This window comes from Prionailurus viverrinus, chromosome D2 (genome assembly GCF_022837055.1).
Source record: "Prionailurus viverrinus isolate Anna chromosome D2, UM_Priviv_1.0, whole genome shotgun sequence".
In the NCBI taxonomy this organism is placed as follows: domain Eukaryota; kingdom Metazoa; phylum Chordata; class Mammalia; order Carnivora; family Felidae; genus Prionailurus; species Prionailurus viverrinus.
The window spans coordinates 36925879-36946832 of NC_062571.1; the positions used below are offsets into that span (position 1 = coordinate 36925879).

General features: G+C 42.7%; 1 protein-coding gene across 2 annotated transcripts in view; it reads left to right on the forward strand.

Annotated features, from left to right (window-relative positions):
• Nucleotides 1-20954, forward strand: part of LRMDA (leucine rich melanocyte differentiation associated) — a 1031273-nt gene that overhangs the window by 590434 nt on the left and 419885 nt on the right. For both annotated transcript variants that reach the window (XM_047824811.1, XM_047824812.1), the window contains exon 5: nucleotides 4193-4310. In XM_047824811.1, the coding sequence (XP_047680767.1) occupies nucleotides 4193-4310 (118 nt within the window). The remainder of the gene's footprint in view (nucleotides 1-4192; nucleotides 4311-20954) is intronic.

The window sequence follows — 20954 nt, forward strand, 5'->3', positions numbered from 1 at the left end:
GCAGTGCCCTGGCTTAACAAGCAGTTTTATAAATCTGAAGCTGTCTCCGGGTGTCGCAGGATTTATAGACGGGGGTTTCTGCCATAAAGTGGTTTATGATGGCTGCCTTCTGTGTTATTAGTAGCTGTCTCTTCCTTCAACCATTGCTGTTTGATAATAGCTTTAAAACACCCAGAATTACTTACCTGCAAGCCCCATTCCCGATAGCCCCTGTTGACAGTCTGAATAAGTTTACTGCCCTTTTGTTGTACTTTACCTTCAAAACAAACTGATTGAACCATCAATAGCTCGTGGAAGCTGACAGAGGCATGTCATCTGGACTAGCCCTTGTGATTGCAGGTTATCTGGGGGAGTTAACCTTCCTGCATTGTTAACTGAAATGTTTTATGTACTATGCAACTTTAGGATACGGCTGTGATAACCCCAGTAACTAAGTAATACATCACGGTAAAGAGATTTTGGTGCAACAAATAACCCTGGATTAAATTTACAAGGGTTGAATTGATATTGTAAAAGCCTTCATTCTGTGGCTTCGGGAATCCTCTGTTGTATTTTTATGGCAAACTTGTATTATACTTGGGATTGAAGCTGCAGCTTTTGACACCCTGACATGACCTAGAACAAAGGGAAATAGATCTCCCAAGACTGGGATGGGACAGGCAGGCAGAAAGCCCACTGACTTATCACTTGGCAGTAATGTTTGGAGTCAGTTCCAAACCACCAAAGGGCAGGAAGACCTCTGGTAGACGTGGCCGCCTCTGGGCACTGTGTACCATAGACATTGGGGGCAGGGTAGATCATTAGCGAAATTGGGAGGGAGATTATTCACCACATTACCAACCTCATAATCCTGGAACTGTTATTCTTCATGGTGTTTTTTTCACTTGGACAGTGGTACACAGCAGGACCAGCAGCATCAGCTCCCCCACCCCCTCCAGGAACTTATTAGAAATGTACATTCTGGGCCCTACTCCAGACATAGGGAATTAGAAATTTTGGGGGTGGGATCCTGTGATCTGTGTTTCAACAAGCCGTCCAGGGGATGCTGATACCCTTTTAAGTCTGAGAATGGCTGTTCTGGAATAGAAGCTCTTTGAGAGCAGGGACCTTGTCTGTTTTGTGCATCACTTTTATTCATGCAGTATGTGGTGGGTGCTAGCAGCTCAATAATTATTTGTTGTGTGAGTGAATGTATGAAGACATCTCTAAGGCAGGAACTTCAGACCCTGGGCTGAGTCTCAGGCCGAATTACTTGGGGTGAGACTTGCTCGTGTCCCTCAAACCTCTCCAGGCATCAACCACCTAGAAACCCCAGGCTGGCGGTCAGGATGGGAGTCAAATCACCCCTAGTTTCAGAGATGACTGGCAGCCTATTTCATGGGCTGTTTCTTCGATTGTATAAGAAGAGTGCTCTGAAAACAGCAGCTCTTTGTCATCTAAAATTTTTAACTAGCTTAAAAGCCAGCACCTCGCTCACTCTCTCTCTCCTTTGATTTCAGGGCTGTGATCCAAAGTGGGGCAAAATGACAACGTGCTGTCTGTTGTCATCATGGTTCCTGCCAGCCCTGTGAAGACATCTTTCATTCCATCATTAAACATTGGCTGATTTTCTAATACTGATGTTTTCTTCACCTGAATATTCATCTTTTCCCACCCTACACTTAGTGGGTGTCTTTACTCCTCTGAGCGTCACTCCTGACATATTGTTTCCGTCTGTACATGTCTTTATTTGAAAGAATCTGTTGTCATCAAGCTTTGCTGCTACAAGCAGAAGATGGAAGTTTTCTCTGACACTGACTGAGGCCAGTCGGAGTTCTACTGGAGGATAGAAGGGTCATTGGGACTTTGTGGAAACTTTCTGATTTTGGATAAGGTTAGGGGGCCTTTGGAGAGGGAAGGGTGAGGCTCAGGGAGAAGTTGGAAAAAAGATAGTAGATTGAGACCAGGGAAGAAGCAGGAAGTATATAGTCAAATATCCTGGACCTCAGATGTTTGGGGTGGACATTTCTGGGGAAGAAAAGTATACCTCAAAAGAACTCAGAGTATTTTCGCTTTAAGGAGTATTTGGGCTGGAAGCCTCAAAGCTATTTTCTCTAGCCTTTCAGTAACCAGCCAAGTCTTATACCTCGGCAAGTATATGGAGGCCACTTGGTGATGTGAGAGTGTCTTATGAATGTGGGACCTGAGGGGCGGGGGGCAAGCTTTATACCCCAGGTAACATTTGCCCTGAGAAAAAGCTCAATGTGTAGGGTTGCTTTAGGATTTGGTTCTTTGAAGATCCCTTGAGATTTCTTGTTGCTCCTCTTCTTCCTCAAGACATTTGTTTTCAGTCATTCAGTAAGTAATGGTAGGTCCCTTTCTCTGTGCTCCCAGAACTACTTTGCACATAACCCTGATCTTGGCACTTAGCTATGTTGATTTCTCTTTTCTCTATGTGAGTCTTTATTCCCCATTACACTGAAAGCCCCTGTAAGGGCAGGAATCATGTTATAATTACCTCTGTATACCTAGGGTCTGGCACATGGCAGATGCTCAAGAAATATTTGTACAAATGAAATAAATTGCTATTTTATTGAGTGCATTCTAATGCTACTTTTTAAGATAAGAGGATTAGCAAAAAAAAAAAAAGTCCCTCCTTTAACAAGACATCACATAAACACCAATAAAATGATTAAAATGATTACAAAACAACAAAATGTTAGATGGTATGGTGCTAACAGTGTATTCTGGGAGTGCTGAGAAGAGAGAAAACAGTATAGGCTAGAGATGCCCCAAAAAAGTTTGTATGGGTCAGGATTTGAAAGATGAGTGAATACTGAGGAGGCTGGGTATGGGAAGGAAATGAGAGATTCCTATGGAGGTAATGTATTGCTCTTGAAATTGGGTACTTACCTCTTCTTCTTATGCAGGACAATGTCTAAACAATAGCTCATTTGTTTGTTTGTTTATTTGTTTGAGAGAGAGAGAGAGAGAGAGAGAGAGAGAGAGAGAGAGAGAGAGAGAGAGAGTGTTAAGCCAGAGCAGGGAAGGGCAGAGGGAGAGGGAAAAAGAAAATCCATGCTGGGCATGGAGCCTGACTTGGGGCTCAATCTCATGACCATGAGATCGTGACCTTAGCTGAAATCAATTAGTCAGATGCTTAACCAACTAAGCCACTCAGGGACCACAACAATAGCTCCTTTGAGTGATCAGGTACAGGGGCTCGATGGAAAGCATGTGGGTTGGTAACTTTCCTTGAGGAAGGAGAGGTATAAGCAGGTGTCTATATTTTTTATATATTTATTTATATGTTTATATGCCTATCCCATGGCCACATGGATCTTCTCCTCAATTCCAAATATACCTGCTTGAGGACAGTTCATCACACAAATAGTCATTAGCTTATCCTTGGAGGCCATGATGGACACCACAGACTCTTTCCTTGGGAATTTGTATTAGTATTTGTTGGGCTATTAAATAAATATCCCCTATAAACAAGTTCTTCTTGTTTCACCTTGATAATCTTCATAGTGCTAGTGTGGAAGTAACTCAGGGATGGTGAAAAAATCTTCAAGACCCCTGTTTGATTCTTTAGGAAGCATTTCTCAGCTATATGTACTTCTTACTTCTATCCCAAAGTCAACCATGTTATTACAACCTGCATTCTAGTTTATTGTCCTGGATGGCCAGTCAGTGTCTCTTGCTTCCATTTCAAATTGAAGATTTGTTTTTATCTCAGAGATAAGAGTTACACAGATGGCCCACAGGAATGGCAGTGACATAAATGGTACAATTAGGTTGTAAGGTTAGTTTCACTGAGAATTTTGTGTGTAGCAAAGAAGCCGGGCCCATTTCCAGAATGGAGGAAGGGAAATACATCAATAGGATCTTCCTGGCTGATCTAGGTAGGTGTGTGTGTGTGTGTGTGTGTGTGTGTGTGTGTGTGTGTGTGTGTCTGTGTGTCTGTGTCTACCTTTGAATCAAGAGCAAACATTACTGTGCATTTTTAAGGCTTAGTTGGGTATCCATGTAAAATATAATTATTTGGATTTCTGCAAAGGGTGATCATTCATTATGAAAGAAAGAAGCAGCAGCAGCCAAGATCTAACCTTCTGAAGACTTAATGATGTGGATTCCTGGGCATGAGACAAATTGCATGGATCTTTGAGGGCATCACCTCCCCCCTGAGTTATCTCTGACTCTTTTCTTTCAGATGCTTTGTTCTGCACAAACTGCCCAATTTGAAGTTTCTGGATGCCCGGAAAGTAACCAGAAAAGAACGAGAGGAAGCTTTGGTCAGAGGGTCATTCATGAAGGTGGTGAAGCCCAAGGTAAGCTGCCTACTTTCTCGTCTTCACAAGGAATTTATGTCTTGCCTCACTGGTTATTCTTTGAGTGCGGAGGATGTCCTGTATTTAGATTTCAGGAGAGATCTCCTATTAGGGTTTATCCATGGATATATTGTTGGCCAAACAAGTAGGACTGGGAATAAATTTGATTTTCCTGTAATCTAAAGGGACCTTACTTGTAGGGTGATTTCACCCAGATGGCTCTTTTACCAATAACGCAGCCTGATGGTGATGTTCTGGGGGGCATAGTTGAGGTCTTCTTCTTGAAGATGTTTCATTTATAAGGTAGGGCCTCTAGAGGTCTGTTGCTGAGAAAAGAAAGAGAGGAAAGCTTGGGGAATTTAATCTTTCTTGGGTGGGTACGATTGTTCTAGTGACTAAGAACTCTTTTTCTTGGGGCCATAGCAGGAGGGAATGGTGATTTTCTTCTGTCCTCAGATATGAGGGCTCAATAGCTCTCAGAGATCTTGTTAGAAGGAAAGGCCATTTTTCCTGACAGTGTGACCTGGACTAGTGTATGCTTCCTGCATGTAGCTCTCCAGAGCTCATGGGATTAGTTTTACTGACCTTTCCTTTATAAGCTGAGTCTGCATGGAGGCCATGGAAGTGACTATGGTGTCATCTTAATGACAGCATTGATGAGGCAGGGGAGATGTGGCTGGGAGACTTGGCTTCAGATTCAAGGAAGTCTTTAAGGGTGTGGAAAATTATCTCTTTGGGAGGAGTTGGGGTCCTGTGAAGCCCAAGGCTGGGGAATGGACCTGACAATCCTTGATGACCCCATTGGAGGTCCATCAGTGCCCTGGGGCCCCATGGAGCTACCTAGCTACTTCCTTTTTTGGACCCTCTCTTGTGTGTTGAAAACGCTGGCCCAGAAATCCTGGAGGTCTAGTTTGTCCTCGCTTATTGACCTGGAGTACTTTGCACGTGCATTGGAAATGATTAAGAGGGAAAGAGGAAAAAACAAACAGAACCAAAACAGAAAACGAAACCTCTTCCATCAAGTTGCTCAGCCGGCGGCAGACCTCAGGCCACTTTCTTTCCCTGAACCCATGAGGTGCAACTTATTTCCTGTTATGCTGAATAAAATTGCTAACAGTTGTGGAAATATATGATAGGGAGGGTATAATACTGGCAGATAAATGTATTGTTACCTGTTTCAGCATGTGGGAAATTAATTGAGTGATTTGTTTCGTAGCTATTAAAGTGTTAACAGTTTTCCTTATCGAGGCACAGATTTGATGTATTGCTCATGACTGCCTTTAGTTATTCCAGCTTTTGTAATTTTGTCCAAATGAAATAATTTATTTCTTGGCCTCCTTTTTTTTCTTCTTCTTCTTTTTTTTTTTTTTTTTTTTTTTTTTGCGGGGAGAGGGAGGTATAAAAGATTCCAGAGGCAGCTGACATCACCAAACAAAGGACAACATGTGGACTGTTTATGATACCTTGGGTTCCCACCCATTCTACATTTTCCACCTTCACATATACATGCGCTTTATAGGATAGATCAGTATTTCTCCTTCTCTCCTTGCTTTTGACAGGGGAAGCTCTGTATTATCACAGAAAATCAGAAGGGATACTAAAAATAATGGCCACCATATTTGTGTGCGATGCTCATTGTGTGCTAAACACTGTCCTAAGGTTCTTTGTACACAGATCTGTGAGTCCTTCCAGAACACTGCAATGTAGGAGGAATGGAGCATTGGCTTATTCTACAGGTGAGGTAACTAAGGCCGAGAGGTGTCACTTAGGCAGCCCGATCAGTAAGCATGGGAACTGTAGTTTTACTGGTGTGTCTGACCACCAAGCCACGTTCTTCCACTCGGATCTTAGCTCTGGAGCAGTGAGCCAGACATTTTCCCCGTGTGTTTCTTTGTTCAAAATGAAAAGCTCATAAGAAGGCCTAAAGGTAGAAAACAGGTGAAAGCCGAACTGTTCTCTTGGAGTAGAGAGGGCAGCAGGGACTGAAATCCTCCCCTGCCTTTGAAACCAAGTGGGAATGGTTACTTAAAATCCAGTAGTAGCTGGCTCTTTGAGTCATTAGCAGCATCAGTAGAAATGCTTTTCAAAGTCCCAAATTAGCTTCTAATCAATTATAGAATTAGCTTATGTTTGTGTGATTGACTCCAATATCTTTACTAATAGTATTAAGCATAAAAATACCCATTAGTTATTTGAGAAGAGACAAAAATACTCTGACAAAACACGGGGATCTTCAGTTGTTACCTTTTTGTAGAGTTACATGATTTCCAAACTGGAGGGACTTCAGAAATCACCTGGTGTGTGTTCTCATTTTATTGGTGAAGGAACTGGGTGAGGATGTAGTTTCCTAAGGCCCCCATAGTCCAACACAGGCAGACCTGGGATTAGAACCCAGGGTCTAGGCTTCTAGGTAAGTGCTGTATATACACCGTGATGCTTCAGGTGCACTAGAGGATTTCCCTGTGTTCCTGGTTTCATATCAAACTGTATGCTTCTTGAATGCCAGGCAATTCCCTTTTGCCTGTTTTCAGAGAAACACACTGGTACTTTTCTTGCAGATAGAGGCCAAATGAGCTTCTTGCTGAATTAATGGTGTTAAAAAGGCTGGTTCTCGCCTGCTCACAGTGTGCACAGACATATGTTTGTTCCTGTGCAGGTGTGTATATACACTTTCTATCTCTGTGTGTATATACATATGTATGTTCTGGGAGGTATGTGTACACCCGGAGTCGGCTTCTAAGTGGAGAGCAATTTCCTCCCCGTGATTTGCCAACGGTGTGCTGAGCACACTTGGTGAAGACCTATTTTTCATAAGAGAATCGGAATCTCAAGTTGGCTCCTGTCCTTTCTCAGGCGGCAGCGGCCTGTTGTGCTTATTCAGCAGAATGCTCTGATGGATGATCAAGGAGGCCGTGATTTGGGGAGCTGTTTTCATTTTATTCCTGACATAAAGTATTTGGGAGAATGGAAAATGCCTCTCCAATCACAGCCCTTGCCTTAGAGGTAGGGAACAGGCAGTCTGGGTGTTCTCAGCTGACGCAAATGCAAAATCGTCCAGGAACTAATAAACCCCCTATGTCACAGAGGTTTGATTTGGTACCTGGCAGGCCCTGGCTCCTGAGTGCGAGTTCTCGCTTGCCTTCTCTCACGATGACACATTTCCCCTTTGTTTGCTGCCTTTTGGCTTTTGTTGTTTAAAAGCTGCTTCCTGTCTGAGCGCTGATTGTCCTGCAGAAGGATGCCATCCTTCATTAGGGAAATGATAGCTAATGTTACAATGGACTCTTCTAGACTGGTGTGTGTATGCGTGCGTACATGCATGTTTGTGTGTGTGTTATTAGTTAAGGGACCTACATCAGCTAGGTTGTGTTCATTTCCTGGAATTTTAAAGAAAATATGTGTCTTTTGCAAATATTGACCACAGAATCATGCCATTGTCGACGCCAAGAGGACCAAGGTAGGTGCAGAGAAGGTTGAGGCTCCCAAAGAAAGGCTTCTGTGATGACCAGACCGTGATCCCCCTTGCCGCATCAGGAAACATAAATCAAAGGGATGTGAGGCCTGTCCAGAAGGGTGTACATGGTGGACCTGCCAGCCCTACATATCAGACAGTTCAAGAATCCGACAGTCAGAATTGCTTAATTATGTCCTGGCTTTGTAATTATTCATCCCTGTTCTGGCAAAGAGCACAGTTGTCATTTCTCTGACATAATTATTTAAAGCTGAGCCCTCTTGTTTACAGGCATGTATATGAAGTTGGCTACCAACTGTTTAATCTTCAGAACCTTATAGAAGCAGTGCGTAGAGGGACAGAAGCAGTTCAGAGAGGGACAGGGACAGCTGGACTGAGAATCACAGCCTGTGTTAGAAAGTGTTTTGACATGTGTGTACTTTTGCTCGTAATTATGGCCATTCTGTTATAGGTAAGAGAAGGTAATCGGTATGTTTGTGAGTGTCAGTGTGTCCTTGAAAATATATGATGCTTGCCTTTATGTGGGCATGCCTGGGTTTCCTATCATGTGTATTTTGTGTCTTTGTGTAGTTTGGTATGGTTTATATATTTGTGTGTGTGTATATCTTTGGGTTTGTTTTTTTTTTTTTTTTGGTGGGATGGAAGCTGTGTGTATGTGTGTGTGTGTGTGTGTGTGTGTGAGAGAGAGAGAGAGAGAGAGAGAGAGCAAGACAGGAAAAGGAAAGGAGGGAGAGGGAGATGTGATGTATTAAAGGAATAAACTTCCGAATACATGTACTTTCTGGAAACCTTTTTGATTCCTGACCTTACACTGAATGTTGGAAGCTATTTGGGTCTGAGCATCACCTTCTTCCATGGCCACGCTGCACAGTCCTGCTCCTGACATTTGGCATTAGGACATAACTCCCTGGTTTCCTTTAGTTCCTTTCATCTGTGTGTACCTTTTTGGATTCTCACACACACACACACACACACACACACACACACACACACACACACACACACACACGAAAGGCAACCGGGGAAAAAGATAGGGAATGGCAGCATCGGGAAGCCAGCTTTTTGTCAGAGTGAAGCACCTCCTGGTCCACTGGGATGTCGGCTTCTCGAGGGCAGGAACTTTGCTTGTTTTTATTGCCCCCATACCCCCAGGGCCTGGTCTCAGGCAGGGGCTTGGCCAACACTCGTCAAAAAAATGAACTGGGAACAATAGAGCATTTTGGGAGATCCATCATGAAAGGTGGTCCATTGTTTTTATTGCTTCAATATGGTCCTCTGGAAAAGCAGGAGAGGGACCTCTACCTTAAAAAAAATGTAATAACTTGAACCTGTGTGTTGGCAGGAAGGAGACATTCTGGGTTGCATATTTGTTTTCCAAAGAATTTACCCTGGGATTACTTAGGATGGCAAAACCTATGGCCTCCATGAATGCTGGGCCTGGGCTTCTCCACAGGCAGTGTTGCTGGGAGGGCAGGGTGTGTTCTGGGCTCACAGTGTGCGGTGTTCTGAGAGTTCCCGGAAACCACCTGCTCATATGAGGGCTTGTGGGAAGTAAAAAGAAGCTTTCCTCAGCAAACATATTGAGGTGCTCCACAAATCTGTGTGTGGTTTAAATGAGATTTTCCTGGTCTTAGCTGCCATTCTATTTTTTGTGTGTACCATAAAGGAGCACTGCCTGGTGGCTTGCTTGGTTTATTTGTTTTGATGCCTAGTCTAGTTCTTCCCTAGGTGTTACCTTGTTCGGAAACATAGCATGTATGTCTTTTGTATCTTCCAATTATGCCATTCTAGCTCAGTCGCAAAAATGTAGCGGGTTATCAGAAACTACCTCTAAACTGATTGTAATTACTAACATTTACTCTAGGCTCCCTGTTTTCAGGAATACATATTGTATATAAAGCCAGGGTATGCCTATGAATAAGTATTGTAAACCACTTATACAGGCAGTTAAAGAGGTGATGAGCTAATAATATATGTTGAAAGTTCTCTACCATGCCAAATATTCAGAAGAAAACTAAAAACGTCGGTTTATTTTCTGGGTATTTCTAATGACCTGAGTATGTTAGTGTTTTATGATTCTCTTCTGTTTTCACACAGGTGTTTCTTGTCTACAGACATACTTAGATTCTATTTTCAGGTACTTTATAGTAAATTTTGAAAGGAGGAAAAATTTTAAATTAACTTATTTTTTGGAAGATGGTTGGGCGATGTGTTTAGAAACAACACCAGAAGCCAAAAATTTGCAGTCTGTCTGTTTTTCCTTTTCCTGATTTCGAAGTTTGCCACATTCACTTGGGTGTGGGGGAAGGACTTTATGTTGCTCTGTTTTTAGCACCATGGCATCTTGGATTTCAAGTAAATGCTTTCAGAGTACTGTTCTTTGGAGGCAATTTTGGTATGTCTTCATTGCCTTGCTTTTGGATAGCAACGCTCTGCAATCGGAGGTAGACAGGAAAGCTGTATTTCCTGTGCCCTGGCAAAGCCCTGAGGATGGAGAATTGAAATCCAAAGAGGGAAGAAGGAAAGTGAAACTGAACTGTTGGTGCTGAAGGCAGTCTCTCAGAGCCTCTCCTGCAAGTCCATGGGGCCTGGCCAGGTGCTGAGCACAGTGCAGGTGTCACTCTCCATCAGGCTCAATGCCTCATGAGAGATTGTTGTACCTCTGTTGGAGTCACTGGCTTTCACCGCATCCCAGTGGCTCACCTGCACACTCTGCCTCCTTTGGGCCTCCCTCTACCATGCTCACTTTTGTCCACACGTCTTTAGACAGAGCCATGCTTAGGGAGTCATGGAAGTAAGTGGCATTCTGTAGGGGATTAGATCCCTAGGATATGTTGTACAGCCTCGGGACTTCACAATTGCGACAAATGTGGTAGATTTCACTATTTGTCTAAAATTGTGTATTTCTTTTTACCTCCCTATCCCACTGACTTTGGCGCTGGCCATGTGATGCTTTGGCCAATGGGATGTGAGTGGAAGTGACAGCATGCCCATTCTGGGCCAAGGCCTTAGGAGGTACCATGTGTTTCCACTCAGTCCTCTTGCATGTCTGCCACTTGCTATGAAAACAACACGAAACACACATTGAGCAGACCTGAACCTAAGCTGAAGCCTGATGCACATCTACCCTAGCCAACCACAGACCTCTGCACAAGAAATAACTTCTTGTAAGCCACTAGGATTTTGAGTACTATTGCTGCAGGAACCTAATAGGTAGGCAATCCATCCAAGCATCCTGCCCTCTGGTCCTTCCCTGGCCACTTGAACCAGAGCTTGTAACTAGGACACATTTTTTTTAGTTTTTGGTGTCACAGCACCAACTTATACAGGCTTTCTGGATGCTTCACTAATTAGGATTGCAAGGCCAGCCTAAGGGTTGACTGATTGCCCAGTAGTACATTATTAGGTGTGTTGAAACTTCCCTGATAGATGAGTAATATATAATGCCTGGCATGTATTGTGTCCAGTGTGTACTAGATATTGTGTCAGTGACTAACAATAGTATCTCTGTATGTCTCCTTGAACTTGAACATACAAATGAGGAAACTGATGATCAGAGAAGTTACATCACCCCAAATTACAGAGCAACGTAGAATCGGGTTCTTCCTTGGGTCTGTGTAAGGCTCCAAAGCTCACATTCTTTCGCCTCTGTATCTTAAATTTCATTAACAGGCATGAAAATATGGGAGGTAGGAGTAAAAGAGTAGGAAGGCCAGGATATGGAAGGGAGCCAAAAGTAACTTTGTAATTACCATTTTGACCTTCTGACCACTCCCTCCGCCAGCCCATCATGGCGAAATGCATGGTCTAGGCAGAGAATTGCAGGGGATGAGCTGTGTTTCTGTTTCTTAGGCCAAATTTGCAATTTAATTTGAGGATGAGGAAGAACCTTGGCAAGGTTTGAAGTGGGAGGAAGGTATGGGTATGTCTGTGCTAGGAAAGAGAATAATAGTGCTGTGTGCAGAGCAGGTGTTGTAGAAATCTGTGAGAGATAGCCACTGGCCCAAAGCTTTCCAGCGTGCAAAGTGCCCTGGCCACTGTTGGTGCTCAGATGGCCAGAGAGGTCAAAGCTGAAGTTGAGAGTCCTCTCCCTTGGACTTTGGGGGCAGGTCTGGGTGGTAGTAAGCAGCTCAGTTTATGGGATAAGGAAGAAGCTGCTGGCTGTCAGAGATCCAGTAATAACTCCCTTGGAAATGGATCCATGGCTTTCTAAAAAGTTATTTGAAATTTTCTTTCCCAAAAGACCCTGTCCACTATGGTATTAGTTGCTTCAGTTTTAAGGAGTGAATTTAAGGCTCCTTAAGTGGGCTATGAAAAGTCCTTACTCATGGGGTATCTGGTAATGATTGATATGGAGCCCTTATAACTGATTATATCTGTAAACTGTGCCTTTACAGCTTGACATTTTCATGATCCACTTAAGAAGATAGTATCTGGTATTTTGCTTTTGCAATTTAGGTTTCTTGTTATTTTTAAAAATTAGCTTGAGAGGAAAGAAAGGAGAGAAAAATAAAGATGCTTCCTTAAGAAAGTGGATTCTCATAGAATACACTTGGGGTGCTGCATTCAAGTTATGCATGTTTCAAGCTAACATTACACTACCTTCTGTGTTCAGTGTCAGGGCTTGTCAGGGAGCTGCTCCCCAGTGATACATGCATTGGTCAGCCTGAACAACACCTTGGCCTTAACATGCTTTATTCCACTTGCCACTTGCCACTCACCACGCCACTAACTCTTTGCTTTGAGCCTGGTGATTGAGCCCAGGAATGAGAAGAAGTGGGCTGTTTAGGAACAGAGAAAAAAGGCTAGCAACTGAGGTCTGAATGAAGGGACATCAGGAAAGCATCAGCGTCCCTACCCCTAAGTGAGTCCAGGGCCTTGCTTTCTATCCTTGTGAATTCTGTGGCTTCATGAAGTTCTGCCTTCCTTAGAAAGTCCCTTCTGGGACTGTGGAAACATCAGATGGTAGAGCCTGAACCCCCCAGGCAGATTGACATCCTAGAAGGCAGGGAAGCCTGCTGGATGGATGGCCCACTGGGGGAAAATCATGAACATTGTTCTGAAGTTAACTTTGACTCATGTTAATAGTATTTATAATTCTATGGCTAGGGAAAAAGGGTAAAATGAAGATGGCATGGTCCTAATTTCTGCTCGTGAGTTCTGGTTATTTCCAAACTGCCTACAACTAATAGCAGATGTGCTAGTTTGCTGGAGCTGCTGTAACAAAATACCACAGCCTGGGTGGCTTCAACAACAGAAATTCATTTCTCATTCTGGAGGCTATACGTCCAAGATCAAGGTGTTGGTGGGAATTGGCTTCTGCTGAGGCCTCTCTCTTTGGCATGCAGATGGCTGCCTTCCCGCTGTATCCTCATATCGGTATTCTTTATATGTGTGCGCATCCCCGCTATCTCTTTGTGTGTCCAGATTTCCGCCTCTTATTAAAACACTAGTTATATTGGATTAGGACCCATCCTGATGGCTTCATTTTAGCTTATTCACCTCTTTAAAGGCTCTGTCTCTAAACATAATCACATTCTGAGCTACTGGGAGCTATGGCTTAAACCTGTCAATTTGGGGAGGGGATACAATGCAGCTCTTAACAGCAGACAAGAAGAATGAACTTTAAGAAGATATAAAACTCACGTAAGCTTAGTGATGGAAGGGATGTCTCTATTATTTAACATTTACTTGTTGTTTTCATTGTCCCCAAAAGCCTAAGAAGCACAATAATAAATAGATAGGATAAAGTAGTGGGATACTCTTAGGTTATCCAACTTGAATAGAGGCATGAGTCTTCACAGAGTTTGATTGAAATAAAAATGTGATCTGTCTGTCTGAGTGTGGCTAACACATACTTTTTGGAGATCATCCAGGTGAGAGCCAAGAACGCATACATAGGTATTAGCATGAGCTACAGTAATGGCACTTTCATCCTCAACACAGTTGGGTTCAGCGAGGAGCCAGATGCTCAAAGGAGAGCTTCTTCTCGTTGAATAAATTACCTTTTCCCCCAAAGGTGCCTTTTGCCCTAAATGGATCCTTGATGAGTAAAAAGAAGGAGTTTCTTATTATAAGGAAGAAGAGTTAGGAGACCTTTCAACTGCCTGTTTCTCCAGAGAGCTCGTTTCTCCCCGCCCAGATCTCCAGGGCCATCTACATTCTCAGGTAGCTGCTGAGTCCAGCTTGTGAGTTGGGAATAACTCTGGGGTAAATGTATTTTTGCCTCCTCATGGTTCTGTTGACTCTGGTCGCCATGGCTTCTTTCTGGGGCCCATGTACACGATCTGGCTCCAGACGCCTCCTCACCGACCCTCTGACCAGGCAAAGTTGTGTTTCACCAGCATGATAGGGCAGGTCTGCCCTTAGGGTCTCTGAAGGCTGGTGGTACAATTAGCTCTTTTATTTGCTTTTCTGCTCCTTACAGTAGAGTGTCTTAGATTAACAGACAGGGCACCATCAATAATGCACAGATGCTCTGTAATTGGGGCTTCCTTTGATGTTAATTTAGCTAAGTTCAATGCTATTGTCAGTGATAGCAATTACACTCAGCCTTTTCACCAAGGACATTTTAGGATAATTTTATTTTTCATGTGCATTTTAAAATATGGCAGTAAATTTTGAGCTACATTACCTGAATTAGAACTCATTATTTCTTTTTCAGCAGTGAACTAATGCTCTCTGTCTAGGCTCCAAAGCAGTAATTTTTTTTCCTTTCTTTCTTTTTTTTTTTTTTTTTTTGAAGTGGGGAATTTTAAGTGGGACTTCCACTCCATAAAGCTTTTAATTCGTGAGTGAAATTTAGAAGTAAATCACTTAGTTTTTGTTGGCATTTTGAAGTGTCACAGAGGCTATATTGCTTAGTGACCTCTCCTGTGCTTTATTTGGCCCATTTTTATTCATTCCTTCCCACCACCCAACCTTCATTTTTGTTCTTGACATGATTCAAGGAGTTGCCTCCAGCTGCTCTTTTGGGAAGGTTTAAAATCTGAATTTATTGGCTATTGTATTCCATAGGAAACGTATGATTCTTATTTTGTTCATGGGCTCTTGTCAGATTGGCTGTTCCATTTAGAGGGCAGTCCCATTCAGCATTTCATGTCAACTTTGGAGTAAAGGCTGAACTTCTCCCTTCTGCTGTCTATTTCTCCATTGTTAATACAGAGCAGGCCATGCCTCTTTCCCATGTTTGTTGTGAAAATTAAATGAGATAATATATTCAAGGAGCTAACACTGTCTCTGGTATGTGGAACCAGGGGCAGCTAGTGTTCTTAGCTGTGTAATTTCAAAGCAGTTATTTTTTCGTGGCATTGTTGTATCATTGGTTTGTGTGGGTGAACACAGGGAAGGTAAATTTGGCTTGAGGTCCCCCCAGCTCAGGCTGCCATATCAAAACACCGTAGATGGAGTGGCTTAAAGAGGAGAAATGAACTTTTTCATGGTTCTGGGAGCTGGAAGTCCAGATCATGGTACCAACATGGTCTGGTTCTGATGAGAGCCCTTTTCCTGGATTGCAGATGGCTGATCTTTTGCTGAGCCCTCACATTGTGAGGGGCGGGGGGAGAGAGAGAGAGAGTGAGTGAGCAGATTGACCAATCTTCCTATTTTTATAAGGCCATAGTCCTGTCGGACCAGAGCCCCACACTTTTGACCTCATTTGACCTTATTTGCTTCCTAAAGATTTTATCTCTAGATACAGTTACATTGGGGGTTAGGGTTTCAACATATGAATTCTGGGAGACATAATTCAGTCCACAGAGGGGGTATTGCCCTATATGTCTGGTGGCTAAACTGAATTTTAAATACAATGTTTCTAAGGCTTTTGTTAAGCATCTACCTTCTGATGAGGATAAAACACCTATCAAAAGGGAATATGGCAAGGGAAGGAAGACCTCAGGATCATCCAGGAGAGGCCCTGGCCCCTCCTTTTGAAGATCTCCCCAGGCACTGCATAAGTCCTGTTTGTTTTTATGGGGATGGTGGAAGGAGAGAGCCAGGGGGAAAAGGAGGCACAAGAAAAGTGAGTATAGTATGGAGGATGAGACCACTCCATTGTCATTGCTGGAAACAGGAGGACGGCAGTGCTGTAGCCCCAAGTGGATGTCACTTAGAGCAAAGGGGTCTCTGCTTTGCAGAGATAAACCTCTAAGCCCTTTGGTTTGCGTGACCTTGGACTCAACTCTCTTCATCCCCCTTCAACTCCCTGGGTGAATCTAGAAATCAAGGCCGATGGTGAGATCCTGGAATTTGTCTTTGGAGTCCACCCCTTCTACCCCATAGTAAAATGGAGAAATCCAGGCAGTGAAATCAGAGGGGTCCTTACACATGTCCAGAGAATATTATCTCATCATGAGAAGGGCTTTGAAAACCCCAGGTTGAGATCCTGCATCTCTGGATAATTAGAAAATGACCAAGAGCTGTATTACCCAAAGACACACACTTAAAAAAATCTGTTTCAATTAAGTATAATATTTTTTTTCAAATGTCTCATTTCTGTACCCATTGTAATTTCTAGTCACAGGATGTTTTGGAAAAGATTCAGTTACAAATTCTTTTTGTTTTCCTTGTGTTCCCAAAACCCTCAGTACTAACTGGTGATTTCTGCATGTTGAGCTTACAGAGGCTCAATCCAAATGCTATGAATTGCATTTGGTTAGGTAAAAATGGAAGGAGTAAGTAAAACAGACTGAAGAATGAAAAGCTCTTCCTTCTTCGCTTCCCCTCCCCACTTCTCTTGCACATTATATGACTAAATGTGCAACTTTGTTCACATAACTGCTACAAACAGTTCACTGTGTAGGCCAAACGCTCTCTAATGCAGTAAAATTAAGAAATAATATGCTTTGAAAGTGATTTATGAGTGTGGTTAAACTGCCAGATTTACAAAGAAATAGTTCAGATCTTGGGAAGCCTCAGGAGTCACGTCAAAAATGAATTTGACCATGATTTAAACTGCTACTTTTCTTACATGACATTTAATATGTGTACTTTGGAGGCCCATATGTCTTTAATAAAATAGCATTAAGTTTTAAATATGATATGAATGCAGCCAGTTTCTAAATTCATAACCTTTTCCACAACTCCAAAATGCTAACCAATAAGGGAGTCATACACGCAATAAAACATAAACCTTAGAAAATAGCTTTTTATTAAAATGGTTAGACAGTTGGCAGCTGGGTTGCAATGTAATAAATACTTACAGCGTTGTGGGTTTATCAGACATTGTTTACCCTGCAAGCAACTGGGACCAGACAACTAATTATAACCCCTGCAGAAAAGCCGCTCATGCTGAGTCCCCCCCGAGTGTGCCAAAGAGGCACGGATGGTTTTTCTGAGAGCTCGGGACAAGGGGTCCCAAGATTTGGATTCCGATCTCTCTATACCACTTCAAGGAGTATGACCCTGGGCAAGTCACCCTATAGCTATAATTTTTCCCGTCTGTGTCAGGGGATGACACTTGCCATGCAAGTTTGTTATGGCAATAAGAAACAGATGCATGCTAGGCATCTGAGATGGTGCCTGGCACATAGTAGGTGCTCAGTAAAGAGAAACAATTCTTTTGAAAAAAAAAAGATTTAATAAAAAAGTAATTTAGGTGAGATCTTCAGGTCCCTCTTTCAGTGACATTCTATTATTTCTCTAGGACAGCTGTTAGAAAAGGTAGGCCACTTAGCCAGAAATCAGTGTGAGCTTCATGGAGAATGAAGAAGAAGTTCCCTGCCTCACTCACCTCTCTAAGGTATGAATAAGCATGTAAGGAATGACAGAAAGACATATTTGGTGCAGGGGGAGCAGGAGCCGTGCTGATGGCCAATGTCACTTAGCTGTTCCTAGAGATGAATGTGAGGTGTGCAATACAGCCTTTTCCTTTGGGTTTCCAGTTTGTAGAAAATGTGAGTTATTCTTGTAAGTTGTACTATATGACAACAAAAGTTCTTTTAGTGCTGCTGCTGCTGCACGTGTGTGTGTGTGTGTGTGTGTGTGTGTGTGTGTGTGTGTGTGTGTAAACAGATCTCTCTGTGGAGCAGTTTTGTAATGGGGCTTCCCAAATTCCATGTTTCTAGATGCTTATGTGCAACTTTCTTTTTCTGTATCTCAGATGAAACAGTCTGGCAACGGTCTGATTATATTTGTCCGTGCAACCAAATATTACCACCCTTCACAAACTTCCTTAGGAAGCAATTCCTGAATTTCCTAAAAGGGGAATTATAAATTATATTTGAGCTTGGATTTTGAATCTCAGGGCTCTGACGTACACATGGTAATCAAAGATTAAAAGGCCCAGGGACCATTTCATTTTGTTTTATTTTGTTTTTATGTGTTTTTAAAAACAATGTTATGATCCCATTAAGGGAAATTAACAAAGAAAATCTTTCAACTGTATTCCCTACATGCTAACTCTTGTGACTTTTCATTTTGTTCTGTTCCCTTCTAAGCTGTATCCCTTTCTATAGGTATTATATGTGTGCTTAATGCTCTCTGCCTTTACCTAATTTTTTTTGTATTGTGCTATTTCATAGTCCTTAAATTTATTCTTTTGATGGACTGTGCAGTTCTTCATCAAATTGATGAAAGTACCATCCATTAGAAAACCATTTCCCCACCATTTCTATACTTTAATCTTGTGGATAAAATACTGTTACTTGTGTGTGGAGAGAGGTGAGTGGGTAGGTGGGTGTGGATGTATGTCACTCTGTCTCAGAGTGTGTTTCTTTTAAATTATTGCCTTAGGATAATTTTCCAGGAATGAATTTATTACATCTCAGGGTGTGGACATACATATAAGCAGCTTTAGGTTGTGCATAAAAGTGCCTAGCTGCCATTTTAAGTTGCCTGTCCAGCCTGGATGAGTCATCATGCCTACCCTGGCCAGAGGAAGAATGTAGGGCAAAAGGGATACTTCACATTTCCAAAGCTTTCTTTGGGAATGGGTTTCCCCAGGTCTGATTGGTTGGAATGGTTCTGGGAAGGAGGTTTAGAATCTGTGGGAGCTCCCACAAAGCCTGCATTGACCTGCTAGGTTGTAGTCCCAGGGAATTACGGGTTCCCTAGAGCATCCCAAAAATTATTAGCAGCATGCACTCCTGATCAGTGTGAATGTGCCTTTAGACTGTTAGCCAAATCTTTGCATAATACCAATCATCTACCTATAAAAGCACAAATATGTTATTGTTCTCAATAGGCAATTTAATGCAGCTTTGGGGAGGAAAAAAGAGAAAAGAAGATTACAAGCTGGCTGATCGTGCTTTTATTTCTCTTAAATCTATCCACACTTCTCAGGGGTTGTACTTGTTTAAAGATTGTATGCAACTGTGCAGTCTGTGTGATTTGGAAAGCAAATCAAACTAAATATGAAGTTTTCAGCATGTGCTGTTTTTAAAGGATTTCATGCATTTATTTCAAATATACATTTATTCCCAAGTAGTGCTAAACCTATAATCTTTTTCTTGTTACATTTCTTTTTTGGGGAGGGAGGCCGAGAGGGTGACTTAGTTTTGGAGTGGAAGGTTCCTATTAACATCTACCTCCTTCTTGTGCACATTATTCACAGCAGAGCTATTAAGGCTAATTATTTTCAGGTTTCTATCAAAGGGGACTATTTGAGCTGACAAAAAAAAGCATTTATTGGGGAGAAAAATGGTCTGTTTAAATAAGAAAGGGATCATTGTCATGTGCACCCTACCTCCCCCTCTCATTTATTAGCCTTGTAGGGAGGAGGGGCCAGGAGACCCCATGAGAGTCTGTGAGAGGAGGTTCTAGAGATCTGTGCTCATGGAGAGGCCTGGTACCCCAAAAAAGGCCAGTGCTTTTTTTCTCTCATTTTTCTGCAGCCCACCTGGGTTGCTTATTGACCTTGGAACTGGTGCCAGTCTGTTATTTTACTTCTCATTTTTGGTAATATTCACTGACCCTTGGTATGTAATGGAATGAATACTGGTCGAGGGGTAGGTGTATTAGTCGGGAGAGGCTAACTGCTATAACAAACAGCCCCTGAGTCTTGGGGGCTTAGTCACTCTCAGTGCACAGAAGATATATGGATGGAGAGTGAGGAGTGCCCAGTCAGGGACCTAGGCTCCTTTTATCCAATGGCTCTCCATTTTCCTTAGGTCTTGGCAATCTTAACTTCATGGAAGCCAAGGGAAGGAGCAAGAGCAAGAGTGTGGGGGATTGTCTGAATGATTTATGGGCCTGCTTTTGAGGTAAAATGCCTCAGTAATGCCCCTGTTCCACTGGCCATAACCCAGTCATATGAACAGTCATAACTGCAAGAGAGTCTGGGAAATGTAGCTGTTAGGGGCTGAATTACCCCGCCCCCCGCCCCCACTGCCTTCATATGTTAAAGCCCCAGGTCCTAGTACCTCAGAATTTAACCGTATTTGGAGATAGGACCTTTAAAGAGGTGATTGAATGAAAACAAGGCTCTTAGGGCTGGTTACCTAATCCAGCATGACTGTGGTTCTTTCAAGAGGAGGAAATTAGGACACACAGGGAGGTTCCAGGGGTATACATTCACAGAGGGACAACCATATGCAGAGGGCAGCTGTTAACCAGCCAAGCAGAGAGGCCATGTCACCTTGATCTTGAACTTCCAGCCTCAAGAACTGAGAATAAGTAAGTTTCTGTTGTTTAAACCACCCAGTGTGGTGTTTGTTATGGCAGCATGAGTGAACTAATACAGCTGCTTAGCTGAGTACCCATAAAGAACAGAAGATGTCTTTCGTAAACAGCGACCAATGTCCACCACACTGAGAGCTTGTGTGTCAGTTGTACTGTAACAGCCAGCCCGTGGCTGTTCTTGGGCAAGTTTCTCCCTCCCTCCCAAGTTTCTCCAGGGCTCAGATTCCTCATCTATCAAATGGATGAAGAAACTTAGAGCATCTATCTTTGAGGGTCTCTCTCTGACTTTGTGCTGCAGTCACATGAACAGAACCTCAGGCTCACAAGGTGGTACCTGAAGCTTCCGGTCTTTGTGATTTCAGGGGAATATTGTGGTGACATGCTGTACAACCCAGGTTGTAGGGTTCAACGACCTGGATTTGAGTCCCAGCTCTTGCACTTGCTTTGTGACTTTGTGTAAAGGAGTGCCTCAGTTACCTCACCTTTGAAATGGAGCTAATGAAATATGGGTTGTTGGATTAAAGAAAATGATGCCTATAAAGCACTTATCCCAG